Here is a 22,874-nt window from a genome sequence, read left to right as displayed (position 1 = left end):
TGGGGGACGGGTTGCCGTGCGGCTTTTCCGTCCCCCCCATACCCAAAATGTGAAACCAACAACCGCCTGGCAGCGGCCCCGGGAGGGGAAGGGGCGGCTCCACCGCCCGCGATCGTTTCTACGACCCTTTTTATACACGACGTGTCCGGACTGAGCTTCTGACGGGAGGAGGAAAACCTCTCTCCCCCTTGTACATACAAGTAGATGTAAATCATCGTTACCGGTATTTTTATTTTCACTGTCCCTCGTTGCTATGTGGGTTTGATTATTTTAATTTTCTTTTTGGCTTCGTTTTTATTCTGGTCTGGCCACTCTTAAAAGACTTTGAAAAATATTATGTACCCATTTGACTCTCAGGGTAAAACAGAGAACTATCGGTCCTGTCCCCCGACATCGCTGAGGCAACGACGCGCCGCTCCCTCCCGTGACCTCACGGTGACGACGGTTATTTTTTATTACGTCACAGTTCGATGAAACCCGAACGTGGACGAGCCGCCGCGGACACGCGGGGAACGGGCGGCGGGGGCGGCTGCTGGGGCGCGGGGTTGTTGGTTTTTTTTTACGTTAATCATTTCTGTATATTTCTGGTTGTTACAAAAAAAAAGGTTTTAACTTTATAATTAATGTATAAGGTATGGGAGCAATGAGCAAGAGATGATATAGAAAGCACTTTGTTTGCTAAACACTTTAAATCAATCAATAAACTTTAAGAAAACGGCGTTTTTTCGGTGGTGGCGAGTCCCTGCTTTTCGGCTGAATCTTTGTGAGACGAGTTTCCTCTGGAAAACGCCTGGCTCAGGAGACCTTTGGAGGGGTGTTTTGCATCATCCTTTTTTCGTTTCGTTTACTGTGAGAGCGTATTTCTGATACGCAAACAAACTTTACTCTTCTTGTGCGAGAAAGGGAATTTCCTTTCATATTTCCCTTGTTTGCATCTTCTTAATTGGATTTGCCGATTGTTGTTGTGCAATATTGAGGATTTTTCTTTTTCTCTTAAAGAATCGGAGTTGTCTCCTGTGTTTCCACACAAGGGGAGTCTCATATTTTGGAATTGTGCAAATTTTATAAATCGGCTGTCTCATTCGGATTCCACTACTAGAAAGAAAAGGCTAACCTTACCATAGCCTTTCCGCTGATTAAACTACTATCTGTTATAATGTATTCTATTTTTTGCTTATTTGCAAATAAGAAGCCTATAACGGCTGTGACCATCCCGAACTGGCCACCGCTACAACAGCAGCTTCTCGCCCGATGCCCTAAAGACACTTTCATCCCGTCTCCACACTCCCTGCGAGACTCCAAATATCACGCGGGGAAGAGCTCTCTCTGCCCACTAGTGTTTGGTTTATTTTTGGTTTTGTTTGGCGTTTTGTTTGGGGGGGGCGGGTGGTTTTGTGGTGGGTTGATATGTTTGTGGGTTTTGGTTTATTGCTCGTTTTGGTATTAGCCCAGAAACTTGACGACTGCCTTCCCAGCGGGGATTGTAAGAAAGCAGCGTTTTACGGAGAGATTTTGGGGAGCAAATTGCTGCCGGGGTTCTGCTACCCCCGCGGCTCGTTCCTCCTGCTCCTGCTCCCCCTCCCCGGGCTCCCCAGCCTGGGACACATTTGGTAGCCGCCGTAGAAATAAATAAAAGGTTTCAGCCTCCCCGTGGAAATAAAAGGTGCCCCGGCAGCTGGTGTTCCAGGCAAGCGGAGCTGGCTGCGCGGTGCAGCCCCCGTGGGTTCCGTTCCACGGGTGGGTGCTGGGACACGGCAGCCTGTGGGGAGCCCCGGGGAGGGTGCGGGCACGCCAGCTCTGCTCGGGTAATCATCTCCCCTCATTTAGAACGGTGCAAGAGGCAGAAGTCTCGCAGCAGACCCATTTGCATTTGTAGAAATCAGAACTTCGACGATAAAAGATGTTCTGAAGGAAATTTTCGGGGAAAACATTACAAACGGTGCTTGTTGCACAGCTGCTCCCGGCAGGAGAAAAACGGGTACACTGGGAAATGGATATTCAGGAGACTCGTCCACACTGTAAAACTAACCTGTTGCTGACCAGGTTTGAGCCAACACTACTAGTAGCTGAACTGTTAGCTCAGATAAGACAGGACTCCGCTTAATCAAGAGATAATTCAAACCCTTTCTACTCTCTGGGAGCTTCAAACAATTCCCCTGGGTGGAAAATAATTCAGCTCCGACAGGCTCAGGGTTTTAGAGTAGCTGATTTTCCTACTCCAGGTCAGTTAGCATTCTGAAAGGGAAATCTGCTCCTGTGAGTGTCACTACTCACAGCTGTTGGCTGAAGTAGTGAGCCTGAGATTCCTGGTCATTAAACTCGATCTAACAAGGTTTCTCACATTTTAGAGCAGCACTGAAAACAGAGCCGCAGGTATCTTTCTCAGCGTAGTTCCGGAAGTTATTGCTAATCCCCGCTTGAATGCCTCATCCAGAGGTCTGATCTCGCAGAATCACAGAATGTCAGGGATTGGAAGGGACCTCGAAAGCTCATCCAGCCCAATCCCCCTGCCGGAGCAGGAACACCCAGATGAGGTTCCACAGGAAGGTGTCCAGGCGGGTTTGAATGTCTGCAGAGAAGGAGACTCCACAACCCCACTGGGCAGCCTGGGACAGGCTCTGGCACCCTCACTTAGAAGAAGTTTCTTCTCAAATTTAAGTGGAACCTTTTGTGTTCCAGTGTGTACCCATTATCCCTTGTCCTATAATTGGTTGTCATTATGAAGAGCCTGGCTCCATCCTCCTGGCACTCATCCTTTACATATGTGTGAACATTAATGAGGTCACCCCTCAGTCTCCTCTTCTCCAAGCTCCAGAGCCCCAGCTCCCTCAGCCTTTCCTCACACGGGAGATGCTCCACTCCCTTCAGCATCTTTGTTGCCCTGCGCTGGACTCTCTCCAGCAGTTCCCTGTCCTCCTGGAACTGAGGGGCCCAGAACTGCAGAGCCTCAGCTCTGGTGCTTTTCTTCTCTGACATGCAGACCCGCACATTGTCTCCTCAAGTGTCCTCTCACAGGACAGTGTCATTCAGAGGCCACCTAGAGCATCAGCAGCAAAGAGCCAGCTCTCCAGCAATGCTCCCTGGACCACAGCTGGTTTGTGGTGTTGGATCACTGTGTGGTTACAGACTTGTCAGGAGAAGCTTGATGGTATCAGCACAGGGCAGCTTTTGAGGAACATCCCTGGGCTAAACACTCAGCACCAGCTGTGCTAAAGCTAAAAGCTCTCACCTTCCTAAACACCCTAATTCCATCATCAGTGTTACTCCCTGTTGATACTCCAGCTCTCCAAGAGAACGAAACCGGGCTCTATGCAGCAATTTGAGGTTATCATACTAGAGAGTCATAAAAAGCCACCAAAGCTGTCACAGTGACCTCCCAGCAAGGCCCAAAAGCTGGTTCCCACACAGGACCTGTCTGGAGTACCTGCTGCACCGCACGCAATGGTCTGTGCTCCTACACGGGGGCTTGGGGAGGAATGGAGTGTGTTTTCAGTGAGTCATCAATGAGAAACAGACCTCGGAACAGTACGAATGATCCACTGTCTGAGGGAAAGATGATTACAATACAAGTAGGAGGTGTTTGCTCTGGTTCGTTCTGTGAGTTAATTTTTTAAATTACTTTATTATTAATTCATAAAATTCAGCATTCAGGGAGTCAGAATGCGGAACACATTCAAGAGGACATTTAGCAAAGCGTTTGCCAGAGGACAAATTCTCATCTCAGATACACTGAGCAGCACAATCGGAGGCTGATTCAATATTTCCTAGGGATGTTGTTGGCACGTACCACAGATCTGGGGCATCAGCACATATTTGAACTAATTCTCATCAAGTCAATGTGAAATCCAAGGGTGCAAGCCTGTATCTGTGAGAAGCGATTCAGATATTAACTGTATCTTACCACTGATCACTGAATTGAGGTAAAAAGAGAAGAAAACTGCTTTTATTATACTTCAAATATTTAAACTTACAGTGAACAAGTCTCAATTGTTCACATTCACTGAATAAACAGCAGTAAAATGTCTTATAATCAAAACAGCAGAAAAAAGTACATAAATACAGACAGATGCTTTCCAACCAGTGTTCTATATTATCAACCTCCAAAATTTCTTGGTGTTATTTCCAGTTGAGCAGCAGATGTGGGTTTAGTGAGGTGCTTTTTCAGATGAATTCTTAGGGGTTTTTCACATGTACTGTCGACCTGAACTCACAGTTGTGTTACATGGGTTTTTTTAACATTTTGATTAATAATAGAAAGTCTTGTTTGTATGAACTTAAATCCATTTCCCCAAAATACACCGTGATGTCTTCTTGTAGCCTGCTGTATCAGCAAATATCCGTTAATTCCTGTACCACATGTCTAAAATTGTTCTGCTCAAATAGAGATGTATTTAAATACTCAAAGGAACATTATTCTACAATGTCAGGGCAGTTCTGGTCTTCAGGTGCTGTCCCAAAGAGTAAGCAAGCAAATATCATTGCCATACAGCCTTTCTTAAGAGCAAATAAAATCATTATTTTGGAAGGTTTGGCAGACTGTGGGATGTAAATGAAGGCACAGACCAGCGTGGATGCTGAAGATGAAGGGGACAGGCAAGTAAACAAACAGGATCCCAATCAGTTTGTCTCACAAAGTGGGTGAGCCAAACATTTGCTATATCTGGAGCAGCTCTGTACACTTTTTTCCCCCTCTGCCCATAGCATTTTGAACCACATGCTCATGTCACACATGCCTCAGGTGGACAGAATGATGACTGTTGCTGTGAAAATAGCCCTGACAGCAAAACCTGTTTCTACTTCCCTGATGCTGTCTGGCTGAGATGTGAATTCATCACACAGAATAAGCTTCAAAGCAGCTCAGGAGGTTATCACAGCATCGCAAACCTGGAGCTGCTAAATCTGCAGTGCCCGTACAGGGGAAATCCTGTGGATGCTGGGAATCCTATGGGTGCACTCCATATCAATAGAGGAACACCAAGGGCACAGAGGCAGCTCATGGGCAGGACCCAAGAGTCGGGGCATGCAGGGTCAGGCAATGTGACAAACAGCAGCTAAACCTGATCTATGATTCAATAATTTAATCTTATTATATTGAAAGCCTCAGCTAGCTTAAACTGCCACTCCAACCAAAGTGCTAGCCTTCATTGTAAAACGCAACTTGTACATTTTCTTCTCTGTAATGTCACAAACCAGAAACATCTTACGATGACAATGAAGGAGAGATGACACTACAGCAAAGAACTGCAAGTCACAGAAATATTTATGTGATGTGATGACTGACAGAGTAAGGATTCACCGCTCTTTGGTAAATTGCTTTTTCAAGAGAAGGAAAATTAATCTACTAACCCTACTACAAATATATTGATCGTTGCTCGTTTTCTTACTTTGTTTTTTTCCTCTCCCCAAAACTACACACATACATTATGAGAACTTGTCCTGTACATAAAGGGACTCATTCCCAACTTTCCATTCTTACTACAGGCAGGGTGACAAATATTTCCTCTGCCTTGGTCCCCAGAGACTGTGGGAGAGCAAGAGAAGCGCAGCAGAAGAGCGTTTGGATGAGCTGTTGGGGCTTCTTCAGCTCTTTGTGCTGACCGAGTTTGTTGTACCAAGCTGCACCCTGTGTGATCTGTTAAATATGTTGAGATTTACAATTAACAACACTCCTGGGACTTACGGAACCATCACTACACCTTGTAGGGATGATTTTGAGCGAAGCAGCGTGTTTGCATTGAGCACGCTCTGCAGCAAACCTGATCACACTCTCGTTTGCTGCTTCTGCTTCAGCACTAGGGAAAAGAAACACACGCACACATGGAAGCAAAATCTAATTTTAGCCCTAGTAAAAACGTGTGGCAGACTCTCCTCCTGGGGCCGTTAGCCTTCAACTGCCAAAAATACTATTACGAAAATTCAAAGATAGCCAAAAGCAATTTCCAAACAAGCAGAATCATATATTATATTTCCATATACCTTTTATAGCATGCGAGGATAACAGTGGCTCCATAATGGCATTACAGATATAGCAAATTAATGGTGGGTGCAACGCCAACACCTTGTCATTATGCAAATTGGAATGTCGGCAGAAATGGTTATTCAACAATCCCTTTCAAAGTAACCAGACGCCTAATGCTGCTCATTACATGTAAACTAATTAGCACCACATTTAAACAACTTTAATAAGCTTTTTCCTTAACCCCTCAACAGAGGGCACTCGTGATGTTAATGCAAAAACTTAGGAGCCCTTGGCACAGGAGCACTGGGGTTTTGCTCAGGGCAGCAAGAGGCAGAAAAGCAAAGGGAATTCTACTCAAAAAGCCAAATGACAATTATTTATGTTACAGACATTTAAAGGCAGAGAAGCAGGTTGAACTGAAGTCAAGCTCAGTTTGCCCAGGCTCTGGTGCAGCCTGGAACCAGCATTTAAACCACAGTGGCCTCCTCCAGTACACCAGAGCCAGTCCCAGACCCCTCTTCCAAGCTGGTACTATATTTAGGCTCTGGACTACCCAGACCCAGCTGATAGAAAAGGCTTAACAAAAACATGAGTTCTTTCTCCACTTGATCAACTTTGATGGAGAGGAAGAGGAGGATCACACCTTGAATACTGCATTCAGTTTTGGGCCCCTCAGTACATGAAAAACATTGAGGTGCTGGAAAGAGTTCAGAGGAGGGTGACAAAGCTGGTGAGGAGTCTGGGGCACAAGTTTGATGGGAGCAGCTGAGGGAACTGGGGCTGTTCAGCCTGGAGAAAAGGAGGTTGAGGGGAGACCTTATGGCTGTCTATAACTACGTGAAAGGAGGTTGTAGCAAGGTGGGGGGGGTCGGTCTCTTCTTCCAAGTAATAAGTGATAGGACAAGAGGAAATGGCCTCAAGTTGCACAGGAGAGGTTTAGTTTGGATATTAGGAAACATTTCCTCATGGAAAATGTTATCAGGCATTGGAACAGCCTGCCCAGGCAGTGGTGGAGTCACCATCCCTGGAGGGGCTTAAAAGACACGTAGATGTGGCACTTAGTAACACAGTTTAGTGGTGGACTTGGCAGTGTTAGGTTAATGGTTGGACTCAATCTTGCAGGTCTTTTTCAACCTAAATGATTCTACAATTCTGTGAAAGCATCAACTTAGAAACATGAGTAATTAATAGCTCTCTTACCTTCTTTTCCTTCAGGGGCAGCATCAGACTCCTGCAGCTAGAAGGGCAATAACTTTGTTCCACAGGTCACAAGTTGTCCAGCTGCCAGGCAGACCCCGCTCTCACCCACACAGGTTTTCCAGGGGATGTGCTAAGTTTTGGGATTTGTAGCATCTCTCTCAGCTGAAGGGGTCACAGGCACTGCTGGATGAGGAGGGTCCAGACTGGTCATGATTTAGGCTGCTGCTCTGAGGCATTAGCTCCCGCCAGGACTCCCACCCTCTCTCTTAAACCCTTCAATGTCTGTATATGATTTTATAATGGAAAGGACAATTACCACATCCATTTAAGAGGGATGCCCCTAGGGCTCTGGGTGTACCAACAGGATCTAAGTTCTCTCACTGGCCTTTCACCAGCTTTTCCAGTAATCCTCTCCTTGTATCCCCATCCCACACCCTGCCAGGTGTTCAGGGTCTCACTGATGTGGCACAGCTGCATCCCCTTGGGTCTGACTGCCAGGCCAGCTGAGCTGTGAGACCAAACCAGGTCTCAATCCTCCAGCTGGGTGCAGGGGAACTGCATTTATGTAGAGGTCCTTGCCCAAGCTGTGGTGTTGATGTTCTGCTTGGCTTTGTACTGCACTGATTCTCACCTTTGTCTTGCCTTGATGACTTGGTTCTAGACCTGCTTTTTGTCTCAGAGGACTTCCAGGTAGTGGTTGGATGGATCTTGTTTCTGTTACCACCCTTGGTTGTGTTGGGTGCTGTGGGATGGTGGCTCTTGTCAGGAAAGCCACTGGTCCTTCCTGCCTTCTCCTTCTGCTCCTGGATCACCTCTCCTTGACACCTCCAGTCTCTATCCTCCTTTTTCTTTGTCACCTTGCTGTGGACCTGACTCCATTCTGTGCTTCCAGCATTGTGTTTTCCTTGGACACAGTTTGGAGCAGAACTTCTCATTCATGTTTCCAGATGTAAATTCAAGTGTTACTTTCACCCAGGAGCAGGTTGTTAATTGTTTTTGTTTTACTTTAATGTAGCTGTTCCAGTACATCTCAAAACAGACACATGGACAAATTGCTCTCCAGTAGTTTTCAAAATAACACCTTTCTCTCAGGCTTTGGTGTTTAGGAGGTCCTAAAGGCTGATCTTCTAGCTGGTGACAATTGCTATGAGGGAGCTTCACTTTCCTGAACCTGTGAAATTGGATGGTGTTTTTAATGGTAGGTGTGTAGGGAACAAGGATCTGGATCCAGCCTTCCCTTGGCCCAGTCTGGGGACTGCAAGCTGGAAAGTTGGTGTTTTGTTTTACTTTATGTCTGGTCTTCTCCATGAAGTATCATGGACTAGATGATCTCCAGAGGTCCCTTCCAAACCCAGCCTCTCCATGATGCTTTCAAAAGGAAGTGTTTTAAATGACCAATCTTCATCACTTGAGTACTGCTGCAAGATCCAGATGTTTTTGCCTTTTCTGATGCAGAACCTTTACATGAGTTTACATCATCTCCATGATTTAAACCACTAATATGCTTAATAGCACTGGATGAGCTACACATGCAGTTGCACAAGCAGCCAGGTATTTGTATGAGCATCAGAGGCCACCACATGGTTATTGCTGCTAAACCACGCTGATACATGCTGAACTGGGTTTTGCTGGTTGGGTTCCTCAGATTCACTAATGCTTCTTGCTTCTGGCTAGTAGCTCTTTATGATTAAGAACATCCTTATTGTTCCTTTCCACAGCTACTTTAAGTGGAACAGGTTTATTTTTTGTTTTACACAAATAATTTCTTTTTATTCTTCAGTAAAGTCCACTCTGAACTCACCGATGCCCTCCCCAGTCCACAAACTGTTTTACATGATGCACTGTCAATGCAGAACTGCTTGCAAATCCTGTGTGTCTTGCTTCCAAAACATTAATTACAAACAAACAAAACACCACATAGTTTCTAAGAGCTTTTAAGGGTTACAGTTTTCTATTAGAAGTTTCCAGCCAGACCTGGATGGCTAAAACCAAACCTCAAGTGAGTTTAGAGACTATAAAATCACAAGGTATCATGTACAAGGTGAGTATGGACCCATCACTCTGTCTCAGTAACTTCAGAGGGCCTGTGCTGAAGGGTTGGTTTTATTCAGAAGCTGGTCCACAAACTCCACATCAAGCTCATTCACGTCACTAAGTGCTTTGTATTAGAGGGCCAGATCTTTATGTTCCACCCTTAAACAGCACCAGGTTCATATGTTCCAGAGTGTTTTGCTGTCTAGATGCAACCACCTGCTCAGGTAAGAGTAACCATGGAGAAGTCTTCACTTTTAGTTCTTGTTTAACCACTGAAACAGCACTAGTTATAAAAGGATGACTTAGATGCATTAGCGTAGCTCACTGCAGCTCAGAGTTACCATGTTTTCTTAGAAATACGGAATATTCAACCTGTATTACAACTATTCATCTTAACAATGCTCTAAGGACCTAATTACTCAAGGTGTTCGGGTACCTGGAAATCAGTGTCTCCAGAAGCAGGTTATAGTACAACTGCAAAGGCATTTGAGTGAGGTATAAAAACAAAAACATACAGTAGAGATCATATGAATGATACTTTTATTTCCTTTCTTTTTTTACCCCAGAAGCCCTGAGGCCAGGAATAGAAAAGTTCCAGTAGAAACGTCGCACACACCATTTAGCAACTAAGAAGATTGAAAAGCTGGTGAGCTCGGAGACCTCAAATTTGTAAACTCCTGTAAGCAAAGTAGTGTGATGTATCTAAAAAGTACATTTATTTTGAACTCCAGAGGATTTTTATTTAATGAAGGTATGCTGGATTTTTGGAGACAGATGCTATTTAAAAATTTTTCCTCTAGCAGAGCTACACATGGACCCATGGAAAAGAGAAAGCAGGGGGTATTCTTTGCAATTCTTGCTTTTAGTTGCCTATTTGTTATTTCTGGTAGTTTAGAAGCATAACTTCTGAACATCTGTGTTGAAAACATTCCAACCTGCAGAGCTCTTGCAAGATAAACTATCAAGATTTGGTATTAATTGCTTTCTACTCAGTAATTGTGCAAGTCAGGAGGTATTTGGCAGAACTGTAAATGAGTTTTTGTCTGAGGTGGCCAGAAGCTTTTTCTTTTTTAATTCTTATAGTCTCTTGATGCATAGGAAACACCTCCAACAGGTGAGTGATTAAACCAGTGCTGTAGAGAACCCATCCTAATCTGTATTCTGGACTTCATTGAAGACTTCTGCAGTTCACCTTGAAACTGATTTTCAAACAGTCCATCCTCCCTGATATTCTGATACCCTTAAAGCTGTCGGAAACCTTGCAAGAGCACGACTGGTCAATGTTTGGTTCAACTCTGCTTAAAAACATGACTATAGCCAGCAAAGCAGGGTTGGGAGATCTGGTTAAGCACCCAGTCAATGCCAGCAAACCATGCTGGATCCAGCTGCTTGACCTCAGTGTGTCTGTTAAGTCTCTGGAGTCACACACAGAATCACAGAATGTCAGGGATTGGAAGGGACCTTGAAAGCTCATCCAGTGCAATCCCCCTGCCGGAGCAGGAACACCCAGATGAGGTTCCACAGGAAGGTGTCCAGGCGGGTTTGAATGTCTGCAGAGAAGGAGACTCCACAACCTCCCTGGGCAGCCTGGGCCAGGCTCTGGCACCCTCACTGAGAAGAAGGTTCCACTTAAATTTGAGAAGAAACTTTTGTGTTCCAGTTTGAACCCATTGCCCCTTGTCCTATCTTTGGTTGTCACCGAGAAGAGCCTGGGTCCATCCTCCTGACACTCACCCTTTATGTATCTGTAAACATTAATGAGGTCACCCCTCAGTCTTCTCTTCTCCAAGCTAAAGAGCCCCAGCTCCCTCAGCCTTTCCTCATAAGGGAGATGCTCCACTTCCTTCATCATCATTGTTGCTCTAAGAGTCCAGATGCTTGTTCATATCTGGATCCTTAGATGCACTCCCAGGCCTGAGACTGATGTAATCTAAAATGATTTATGCCAGGCACTTCACTAGTTCGGAATGTTACTTGAACGATTTTTAAAACCTCGTACTTTCACTTTGTGCTGGAGCTTTTTGGTATCAGTTAAACTGCAGCACATTCTGAGTATCTCTACAAACTTTCACAAGGTGCTTTGCAGATGTAGTTCTGAAAGACACGGGGGAACCATCTTGGGAAGACAAGAAGCAGCCCAGGATGACCTTTGTCATTTCAGCTTCTCCCCCAGCACAGGTACCAAGTTTTAATTAGCTCCTGGATTTCAGTTTGCTGAAATCAAACTCTACTCCATTCATGATCTGAAGGCATCACTTGACTTGGATTTTTTTGATTTTTGGTGTGCACATAAGAGGGTTTTTGAGGCCCTGCAGGAGCCACTGTGCTGCTTGATGGGGTACACTCGCTACAATAGAAGGTTGAGCAAATTACTCTGTGAATCATCATCACTGGTAGAAATCTAAGGCACCCTTTTTCCAAAGGCGTGAAAGTGGAGGTAAATTACAAGTTGGCAGAGGAGGTATAAATTACCTGAGTCCCTGAAGAAGGAAAAACCCCCAAACCCGAACGTTTTACCCAGAGTACATACAAGTCACAAAACATGCTGTATTTCATATACATTTCAAATAATTATGTGTTAAACACATAGCATTCTATACCACCATATCATCACAAAAATTAATGTTCATTATCAAATAAGTTAAAGTTGAAAACAATTTAAAAAATTACCCAAGTAAAAATGTACCAAGCACAATATTCTAGTGTAAATATGAAGATCTGTGACAAAGGTTTTGTGCAGTTGCACTCTTGTTAGTCCTCTTTACCCTTCATTTTATTACAATTTAATTCAGTGCATAATTAAACTGGTTGGCAAACTTCTCGTGCTTTCTTTGGTCCACTCGGTTCATTGCGTTCACCACCCGTTTCATAGCACCTCTGAAAGAGAAACAAAACAAAACCAAACCAGTTATGTTGATTATACCCAATTTCAGAGAAAAACGAACTATGATTAATCACTATGAGACTTCTTAACACTGCACTGATGAGGCTGAACAAATTTGTCTTGTTAACTAAATTAGCTGCAGCAATACATATAGTCTAATTCAGCAATTATTTTATTAACAGGAGTAAACAAGGTCTTTCAGTTGAATGGTTGTTCATTCCACCCTCCTAGCATTATTTCTGATAGCCAGACATACCAAGTTTGATCTTTTCAAAAGCACCTAACTGCTCTTGGGGAAAAAAGAACTAAAAGTACCTAACCGGATCTAAAAACCCTAATACTCAGAAAACTTCATGAAATCCCACCTGCAGAATCTATAATGTTTTTGTGAGGGATGGGTTTGCTGTTCAATTCATGTAACTACAACTCATTTAGCAACTTTCACAGGTTACTAAAATCCCATTTCATTAGCCATGGGCAGCGTAAGATGCTTTTACTCACACCAGCAATATTCCCATTCCTGAGCAGCAACTATTTAATTCACAAGCACACCACCAGAGATTGTCACGTATCTTTATGCAGAGAGGCGAACTGCTGCGGAACAGCCAAGTGTTTGGAGTCTGGCCTAGTCAGGACAGCATGTCCAATATCTTATTCTTCTATGAAGTGGAATGAGATCTCTGCTGCCTCATGATGGGTGAGCACTCGAGCCTTCTGCAGCACCTCCTGTGCTTGAAGGTGGCTCTGGAGTGTTCTTCAGATTCAAAAAGGAAATAAAGGAATGAGCTTCGGAGCTCTTAAGCTTTTTACTGCTCCGAAATCCGATGAGGGTTTGCCCCCACGTTGCTGTTCTTATTTGCTGCCGTTGTTTCCTCCCAGTAAAGATGATGCCCAGAGATTTCTCTTCTTTTGAGTGTGACTGCTCTGCTCTTGGACTGGGCAAGTGAAGACACCTGCATTTTTTTCCCCCTTCACAAACTTTTGAATGAAGATCACACAGCTCAGTTTTTGAGGGTAAGGAAAATGATGCTTAGACAGCATGAATAGGAGCAGGAGATTCTAATAAAAGGCATAGAGAGAGCAGGCCTACATAACCTTTAGGAGGTAAGGCAGAGGAATGGGTTCATGATTCCAGAGGAGTAAGAATCACAGAATATTCAGGGTTGGAAGGGTCCTCTGCAGATCATCCAGTCCAATCCACCTGCTAAAGCAGGTTCACCAGAGCAGATCACACAGGAAGGTGTCCAGGCGGGTTTGAATGTCTCCAGAGAAGGAGACTCCACAGCCTCTCTGGCCAACCTGGTCCAGGGCTCTGGCACCTCAAAGTCAAGAAGTTTCTCCTCATATTCAGATGGAACCTCCTGTGCTTCAGTCTGTGCCCATTGCCCCTCATCTTGTTGTTTGGCACCACTGAAAGGAGTCTGGTCCCTACTCTCGACACGCAGCCTTGAGAGAAAAGCAGCAGTGGAGAGAAGGCCGTGCTGTGTGTATCTGCCCTCACAGAAACCCACAGTAGCTCTTGTGTGCAGCCGAGTGCATCTTGCCTGGGGAATTTTGTTCTTCACTGGATTCTAGAGTTGCCATTTTTATTGGTTACTTCAGGTGTCTCTAGCACAAAAGCTCAGCAATCTGAGGCTGATATTTGCAGGTGTGCTCAGGTGTCACCCTAACTCTATTTATGAAGAAGGAAGTTATTTCCTAACACATCTCCGCAATGGCCTGGATGCTCTGCCACGCTGGGAGCTACACCAGTGAAGGGCTTGGCTTGAGGGATTACACCCCATTTAAAAACCGGGCACTATTTGATGTTTCCTACATGAGCAATACAATTGGCGAGTTCTAGAGTGTCTTATTTCAAGTTTAGTGCTGTTACACTCTACGCTGTCACAGTCTGCAGTTATATTTTCAGAAGATGCTGCACGCTGTGCAGTAAAATGAGGACAAGACATCCACCTGGAATGTGCACCAGCCTGTTCCAGCATCGGGCCCTGCTCACCACTCCAGCCCCGCTGACTTCTGTTCTAGCCAACTGCTCTCTCTAACAGCATTTCAAAAGCCATTTTGAAACATCTGAAAATGGAGGATGCTTCTTAATAACGCTTCTAAATGGTGGGATTAAAGATTTTCTCAGCAGCAGCCGTAATGAAAACCAAGATTCTGACAAAACACCTCGGAAGAGGTACACTTTTAATAAAATTCTGCCAATAAGGTCACCAGAGTAAGGAAAATGTGGTCGTGGTTTTGCACTTCAAATGTTGCTTAATTGGTAGGAGAAAAGTGAGCCTTTAACAGTGCAGAGCGGCCTTGACACTTTCGTGTCATGTAGGTTTTACATTAGCACCACTGGATTGTGCGATACTGTAAATGAAATGAGATCCCACTTTGATGATCTGTGTGCAATTTCACTTAACTTTATTGGCAGCCTAGAGCCTGGGTTTATCACCTATACATTTCAAGTAATTTGGGGTTGTTATAAGGAGCCAAGCTTATCATCTTGTTTAGTGCTGCAAAGCATGAAACCCATTAAAACATGACAGGTTTGATTCCCTATGCCTGGTACTAAGACACACTCAAAATCATTAGCACAAACCTGGGTGAACCAAAACCAGCTTTTAACATCTATTTTGTTAAAGCTGATATGAAGTTCCGATCATCAGAACTGTATGGCTCCGACTTCTAACTAAGATCAGGTGACATGAGAATTTCAGAGAAAACATGCTATCTCTGTACCTTGAAGCAATGTGGATTTGGCTTTGTTGTTATAACCATTGCATCAGAAAAGGGAAAATAGAGTTTAAACAAGTTTTGTGCCCTGGATGTTGTTCAACTCATCCAGTATATTTAGGGAATAACTCACCATTAATTATTTTATAATAATAATTTGGATATTTGATTTGACAACTTTACACTCTTCACCTTCCTTTGACTACTTCATTTTTGACATGTGAACTCTGAAGTGCTTCGGCTGCGTCCCATTTGATAAAGGCAAGAGCAGGCGTAGGCAAATTTATGTTGCAGCCACATCTAACCAAGACTAGATATCAGAAATGGCATAAGAGTAGACATACGGAGCTGCTATATGTTTCAAAACCTGTTTAACTTGGTTGGGGTCGGTAGGCTCCCCCTCCCACGGGAGCCAGCACCCCTCTTGCAGGTTGACTCACATATGTCTCCGTAAGTCACGGACACACCTTTGTTCCCCACGTCTAAATGCCAACGCCATCCAAACAGTTTCTTCCCGAGCTAAATGTAGATCATTTTATTAGCTGAAGTTCTGCTCAGGACAGTCCAACTTAGGCTTTCAGAAGGAAGAACTTCATTCTCACTCCATCTACACTACTACAGCGTGCCTGATGCTGTTGTGTCACTCTGAACACATCAGCTTCTTTCCAGATCCAGTACTATTTGCACACGTAAAGTAGCATCCGATTAATGAATGATCATCTGGAGAAGCTATTATAGCAATTAAAGGATTAAAAAAAAAATGAATTGGGGAATTGTGTAAGTTAGGTGAAAATTTTTCTCAAAGAAATAACCCTGGTGATTGGTACCTGTTACTCTTTACCCTCCAGAGGTGTGGAAGCATTCCTGCTCTCCAGTTAGCAAAGAAAGACATTTAGTAAGTGCATAGTAACATAAAACCAGAAAGTACCATTGAAACAAAGAGAAACAGCAATTTAACAAGCTTTAGAGAACATAAGCATCTTACTTATTGAAGACCTTCTTCTCAAGCCGGGAACGAGAAGTGTTCGCTTGCTGCTTCAAGTCTGTCAGATTGGGATATTTTTTCTTCTTCCCTTTCTTTTTGCCTCCTTTTTCATTATTTTTAGAGGAACCAAGATCCACTCCCGTAGCTGCTTCAACTTCCCTCATGAATTCTGGATCTTGCCACTCTGTTTAAAACAAAAAACACGCACTTAGAGACTCCAAAGCCCGAAAGGATTTGTAGTCCCTGAGGTGCAGGTTCTTGTCACCGCTGGTGAGGGCAGTCACTGCGCTCTACGTCGTACACAGAAAGGAAGGGGAGGATAAAGCCCTCAGCCAAAACAGCAGATCTTGACAGAAAAGCTCAGTCAGTCTGGGATTAGTATCTATTATCAGCTGCTGTAGCTAAAACTGTTCTGTAGGAAGACTCAAGTCAAGTTTTTGCAGTAGCACAGTAGTAAAGTACCAAGGAAACTATTCCATGTAGGAGAGGTGACATAAATACAGTGATTATTGAACAAAATGCCAACACTGTAGCTGAGGAATTTATCTCCAGAAATAAATTCTGAATAAGCTTGATAATAAACCTAAAAAAATGGAATATGTCAACTTTTGAGGACAGCAGGGGTGACAACATGGTAAATTTTCTGCAAAGAGCCATGTTTGCTTCAAAACATGGACTGGTATCTGACACCTAAAGAGAATTATGGAATAACACAACATGACGCTGTTGCCAGGAGCCCAATTTGCCATCTGAAAGAGATACTACTGTAAGTATCCCACACTTCCTCAGTTTAATTATCTAAATCAAGTTTCTTCTCTTGACAATAGCACAGGTATTAATTTATCTTATTGAAAACTTGTTTTATCAAAACCTTAATGCTTCAGAATCCAGTCACACACTGTAAATGGTTTCTGATCACAGACGCCACCAGAGGAAAAAGCATGAACAATTTTAACTGTAAACTCTTCAAGAAAGCTGTGGTCTTGCACCTTCAGTGTGGAGTCTTGTGTATCAGCACAAGGTAACATAGTACAAAGCAAAAACGTGGCTAGAGGATGGGTATCTTCAAGGGAAATTTAGAATAAGAGCACTGCATCATAAAGACTTCGAGCGTATGGGTTGGTAAAAGGTGTAGTAAGCACCACTTCAAAAGCAACATGGGCCAAACTCGGCATAAATATCAGAATTCTGTACTTTAATAACGAGTAACTGCCAGTCATTTTTCAGTTACTTTCCTGTGTGTCACTCAGGCTTTGTTGCCTGCAGAAATGTCTACTACCCTTACTTGACATCTATGTAGATACAGAAAAAACCAAACAGTCCTAAACGACTATACAGTTTCATTTACACACAAAGATGGTCACCGAGTGTGACAAATACTGGTAACCACAATTCAGGAGGGTCAGAGGCAATGTCCCCACTCAAAAACATGGTGTTCAGGAATACCAGAGCAATTTTCCACGGAAACGTTCGATCTAACCTACTACGATACGCGAAAGCAAGGACTGATTAAAACCCAACGCACCAAAAAGCACGAGGAAAATGAAGCTGTGCAAGAACGGAGCAGAAGTATAGGGGGAGAAAACAGCACACATATACTTGATAGATCATAAGACCTCACAGACTCTTTTTATTTTTTCGAAGTGAAGGAATACCAAACAGCACAATTCAGATACAGGAACGATTAATCCAAGATTAAGGAAAACTGTCTAAACAGTTTATCTCCCAGTAATAAGAAGGCGTCACAGTTTAGGAACCCAGTGAATGGAGCAATTGTTTAAACACAACGAAAAAATGCCGGCATCCAGTAGAGATGAAACGAGCATTTGAGTAAAATGAAGGAGCAATTTAAAAGCCTTTGAGAAAAATCAATAGAATGCCAGGGAAGAGCAGCCTTTCTGAGCATTGATGGGCCCCTAAAGCTCTTCATACATTGTTACTGAGTTTAGCAGCAGGGAAAAGAAAATTACACAGTTTGCGAGGGGAGGCGGGAATCAATACTGTAGTTAGTACAGAGATGCTATTTCACATCTGAGTGGCCAGCGGCCGGTCTTCACCAGCCTGTCCTGATACCTGTTTGTTAACAAGTCACTAAGGGCTGAAAAACCAGATACTCTTCAGGGCTGACACAAAAAATAGGCACTTAATTTGCTCCTGTGTGCGAACTATTGGAAAAGGATGAACGCTGCAGATTAGCGGGTTGGCGTAATCCCACCTGATTCATTGTTTCGGGACCAAAGAGCCCAAAGCACCGTTTTGTGGATGTTAGCTACAGTTTAACATTGTATACTAAGTTTAAAAATGTTCCACTGCAACAACGACAGTGTTGTCAAAACACAGTCATTATCACACACACTGTGTTACTTTTACATGACTGTTTTCCCTTTTAATCATCCAAGGATGAAAATGAACCTACCACCAACAGGAAGAAGACGCAGGAAGATTTTTGGTGTCATTTAACCATGCAACTGATCCCTAATTTGGATGTTTGGCATTTTTCAAGCTGTTGTCATTAGCAAACGATATCGTCAATCATAAGGCCAAAGCACTTACTGTACAGAGTGGGTCCCCACTTGTACATTTTCTGTAGCAGCACCGCTCAGATTTGCTTCAAAAATCCTTTACCAGAAATTAAACCAAAAAATGCCAAAAGAAACCCCAGCACAAACCAACTAAAGAACCTTCCCAAACTACAAACTCAAAACAAAGACCATTTTTAAAGGTTGAAGAGAATATTACAAAACAAATATAAAAATATTGAGGGAACAGGGGGAAAAAAGCAAACAAAAAAAAGCAGTGGATGAAAGTATTTAGTGACAGCTGGCATACATACGGCTTTAGAAACCTGTTAAGGTTTTGTCCAATAAATTAAGTGCCATTGCTTGTTTGGTATCTCAGCAGACAGACGGGCTGGACCTTTGTGTGACATCTCAGCTTACCAACGGCACTCAATAATGCAACGCAGCCGTGTCAACACCGGTTTGGGACTAACATCCACATCCTTGTGGGCCAGAGGTGAGAAGACTCTAACAACACCATGCTGACACTGTAATAAAAATAAATTTTATGTCTAGCCTCCAGCAACGGCAATTTCACAGGGAAAAAAAAAGAAAAAAATCAATATTTTGCAGTGCAAGTCATTTTTATAGCGGAGTATTAGTTTCTAGTTTAAAACTAGTCCCGCAAGAACGCCTACTAGTTTAATTTTGCGGGTTTTAGTTTGTTGTAACTAAGTTGGGAAGTTGCCTTTTCAGCACAACATCCACATCCCCAGTCTGGTTTTGCTGTGACAGTCCAGCCTTGCCCGTGCTGTTGGTTGGATGCCAGTTTGAAGCATTTCACTCCATCTGGACAAGGATGGAAAGCACCTGCAAACACAGCACTCGGACACGTGCAGAAGGTGTTTGTTACCTGCTGCATTTGTGTGGCGCTGGTCACAGCCACGCACAGGCAGGTAAAGCCAAATCTGTGTTTCAGGAAACTGGGTGGGTCAGCTGTATGTTTAAATGTGCATTTATTCACTACAGACCTTTTTGGATAATAGAGCAATGAGTGTTCTTTATGCTCTGAAGGGGTATCGTGGAAGGTTCAGTAGCCTCATTAATAATATATAACTGTGAAATTGGTGAAATACTGAGTCAGAGCTTCAGAGATAACTAACTGCCCCTTTCCTTCGTAAAGGGAGCGTAGTAGAAGATATCAAAATGATAAAGCCTAAGAGTAAGTTTAATTAGAATGCAGAATACTTACCCAGAATAAATAGCTTAAAATAGAGAAAACCAAGACCTGCTGGAGGAAGGCAGATTAAATAAAAGCTTTGAAAACAAATCTGTCCCCTCCAATTATCCTCTGTCTTTGCTGGATGGAGCCCTCTCTCCCATCTTGCTTCACAGTCCATCAAATTGCAGCAGCCTCCTGGTTGCAGAACCTGGTGCTCTGTGAAAATCTGCCTTCTGTCCATCACCAGTGAGGTTTAGTTGTACTACTGTAAAAAAGTCCCTGACTCCCTCAAGAAGCCTTCCTGCCTGTGTATTTGTTGCTTGTTGGCTCTCTCACTGCATGCATTCCTTACCCAGCAGTCCAGAGCTTTATCCCAGCTAAAAATGCCCAAATGATCCTGGGGAAGGATGAGCTTTCCCTCCAGAGCACTGCACACCTGACAGCAGCAGCCACGATACAAGGATAACACCGTTAGTTTTGTTGCCCATCCCCATTGCTTTAAAAATTAATCTGGAGTATTGCACAGTAAACTGCAAGCAAATAGCATGGGTCTGCTTGTTCCCCTCCTCAAGCCCATCACAAACATCACACCTGTTAGAACACTCAGACCAGTTATAATGCCAATAAAGTAAAGCTCAAGGTGGGGGCTTCGCTAGTTTAGAGTATTTTCTAGCAACACTGCACAGAAGCACAGCGTAATAAGGCCAAGAATTGTAAAACACAGCAAGTAAATAAAAATGAGTAGATACAGGAAAAACAAGTTCCCACGTTCCCCAGTTCGCAAGCCACCACTCTGCCAATATTCATAGTAACACAGTGATCCCAATAATACTATTATATTACATAAATGACAACTGTTAGGGACCAGCAAGATTAGACAACTTCTATTCTCAGAAGCACAGGAACAGTTGCAGTCAAGCACTTCCCAGGAAAAAGGGTTAATTGTCCTGAACAAACAGGTGACAATTCACCTGTCTGAGAGGTGTTAGGAACATTATGGTAACTATTGGAAATAAAGAACAAATGCAATGCTAACTTTATTCTGTGTACACATGCATCCTTATTTATTACATAAGCACAAATCACTGGAACTGACCTGAAAATTAAAATCAACAGGAATTTAAATGAGAGAACGGGGTTAGGAGCAAACCAGAAATATGATCCAGTTCTGTGGATCTCATCCCAAGCCTTTAGCAACTGAAGAATTGCCTCCCTTCCTCCATATAGCCTGTCACATTGGTTATTCAAATGTATATCAAGATTGTCCAACTTGTAGCCAATTGTATCTATATATAGATACAATACATACAATTATCATACAGATTGTAAATATATTGTAGATATTTTAAATATCGTATACCATATATACAAACATATTTACAATTAAAATATTATACTTCGATTCAAAGCTTATCTCCCACCTCTGCCTAATGTTTTTCCAGATTTTAAATTTTAAGATGCTGTGCAGACACGAACCTGGTTGAGTCGCTTGCTTCTCAAACCGCATCTTTTCTTCTCTGGCTCTGTCCTCTGCGTTAAGAGGAATCCCAGCTTCATCTCGAGGAATTATCTTGCCATGGAAAGGGCACTTAAGAAAGAAAAGTAAAAAAAAATATGTATCTCAAAATTTCTGAATGAAAATAAAATGCTTACATGTTATTCAACATAGCTTAAAGCCAGGCACCATGATCAAGTAACAAAACTCCACGCTTGATCCCCAGTCCCTCTCAGAAAGCATCCTGATGCCATAAACATAATGTGTTTAATATCACAGAATCACAGAATGTCAGGGAGTGGAAGGGACCTCGAAAGCTCATCCAGTGCAATCCCCCTGCCGGAGCAGGAACACCCAGATGAGGTTCCACAGGAAGGTGTCCAGGCGGGTTTGAATGTCTGCAGAGAAGGAGACTCCACAACCTCCCTGGGCAGCCTGGGCCAGGCTCTGGCACCCTCACTGAGAAGTTTCTTCTCAAATTTAAGTGGAACCTTTTGTGTTCCAGTTTGAACCCATTACCCCTTGTCCTATCACTGGTTGTCACCGAGAAGAGCCTGGCTCCATCCTCATGACACTCACCCTTTATATGTCTGTAAACATTAATGAGGTCATCTCAGTCTCCTCCAGATTAAAGAGCCCCAGCTCCCTCAGCCTTTCCTCACACGGGAGATGCTCCACTCCCTTCAGCATCTTTGTTGCCCTGCGCTGGGCTCTCTCCAGCAGTTCCCTGTCCTTCTGGAACTGAGGGGCCCAGAACTGGACACAATATTCCAGGTGTGGTCTCCACAGGGCAGAGTAGAGGGACAGGAGAACCTCTCTGACCTACTGACCACCCCCCTTCTAATCCACCCCAGGTACCATTGGCCTTCCTGGCCACAAGGGCCCAGTGCTGGCTCATGGGCACTCTGCTATCCCCAGGACCCCCAGGTCCCTTTCCCCTACACTAATAGGTTATTCCCCAACTTATACTGGAACCTGGGGTTGTTCCTGCCCAGATGCAAGACTCTACACTTGCCCTTGTTATATTTCATTACATTTTTCCCTGCCCAACTCTCCAGCCTGTCCAGGTCTCTGGATGGCAGCACAGCTTCCAGTGTCAGCCACTCCTCCCAGCTTGGTGTCATCAGCAAACTCGCTGATAGTGCACTCTAGTCCCTCGTCCAAATCATTGATGAACATATTGAATAACATAGGCCCCAGCACTGACCCTTGAAGCACTCCACTAGATACAGGCCAATATATTCCAAATCTCAAAGAAATAATATCATTGTAATATGAATGTCCAATTTCGAGAGGCCAGGCAGCACAGCCTGTCAAGTCTGGAATGCTGCATTGCATTTTGTTGTTTACATGATATCTCTATCCTGTAACAATCCCACTGAAACTATTTCAGCGCATCCAGACCCTTCAAGCTCAAGTAATACAGGAAAAACAGGGATCTTAGAACATACTATTCAAGCAAAGTATTTCTGCTCAATAAGGTTCATCATTTGAGGCTGTGCAGGATTTAGCTTTCGTAACAACTCATTTGTAAACAAAATCTCTTTGCCCCCCAAACACCCACGTTTCTAAAACCAGTTAATATCACATATGCGTCTAAATGAGGAAAACTTACTGGCAACCAACTAAACTGTCTCTGCTTTACTGTCACATACTCATGTATCACAGTAATAAATAAATACCTATGATGAATGCCAAAAATATTTAAGAGTTTTTTTAAACATTTACAGCTTCCTTACCAGAAGGATGCTTCCCACATGAAGCACAGATCAACAGCAAACTTCTCCAGACACAATTTTCTTCCACTCCCTTGAGCTACATTTACAATGTGAAATAAACTTTTATGGACATGTTTTAACGAGATTTTCTCTAC

At 43.4% G+C, this 22,874-nt stretch overlaps 1 protein-coding gene across 1 annotated transcript in view; it reads right to left on the bottom strand.

Moving 5' to 3' along the window:
- Positions 1-9,716: 9,716 nt before the first annotated feature.
- Positions 9,717-22,874, bottom strand: part of UVSSA (UV stimulated scaffold protein A) — a 61,806-nt gene continuing 48,648 nt past the window's right edge. Inside the window, exons 11-13 of the mRNA XM_065837897.2 lie at positions 20,983-21,094; positions 15,787-15,970; positions 9,717-12,070 (exon numbers count right to left, since the gene is read on the bottom strand). Coding sequence (XP_065693969.1) covers positions 11,977-12,070; positions 15,787-15,970; positions 20,983-21,094 — 390 coding nt within the window. The 3' untranslated portion in view covers positions 9,717-11,976. The remainder of the gene's footprint in view (positions 12,071-15,786; positions 15,971-20,982; positions 21,095-22,874) is intronic.

This window comes from Patagioenas fasciata, chromosome 4, assembly GCF_037038585.1.
Source record: "Patagioenas fasciata isolate bPatFas1 chromosome 4, bPatFas1.hap1, whole genome shotgun sequence".
NCBI classification, from domain to species: Eukaryota; Metazoa; Chordata; class Aves; order Columbiformes; family Columbidae; genus Patagioenas; species Patagioenas fasciata.
This window is presented reverse-complemented; position numbering and strand designations above follow the sequence as displayed.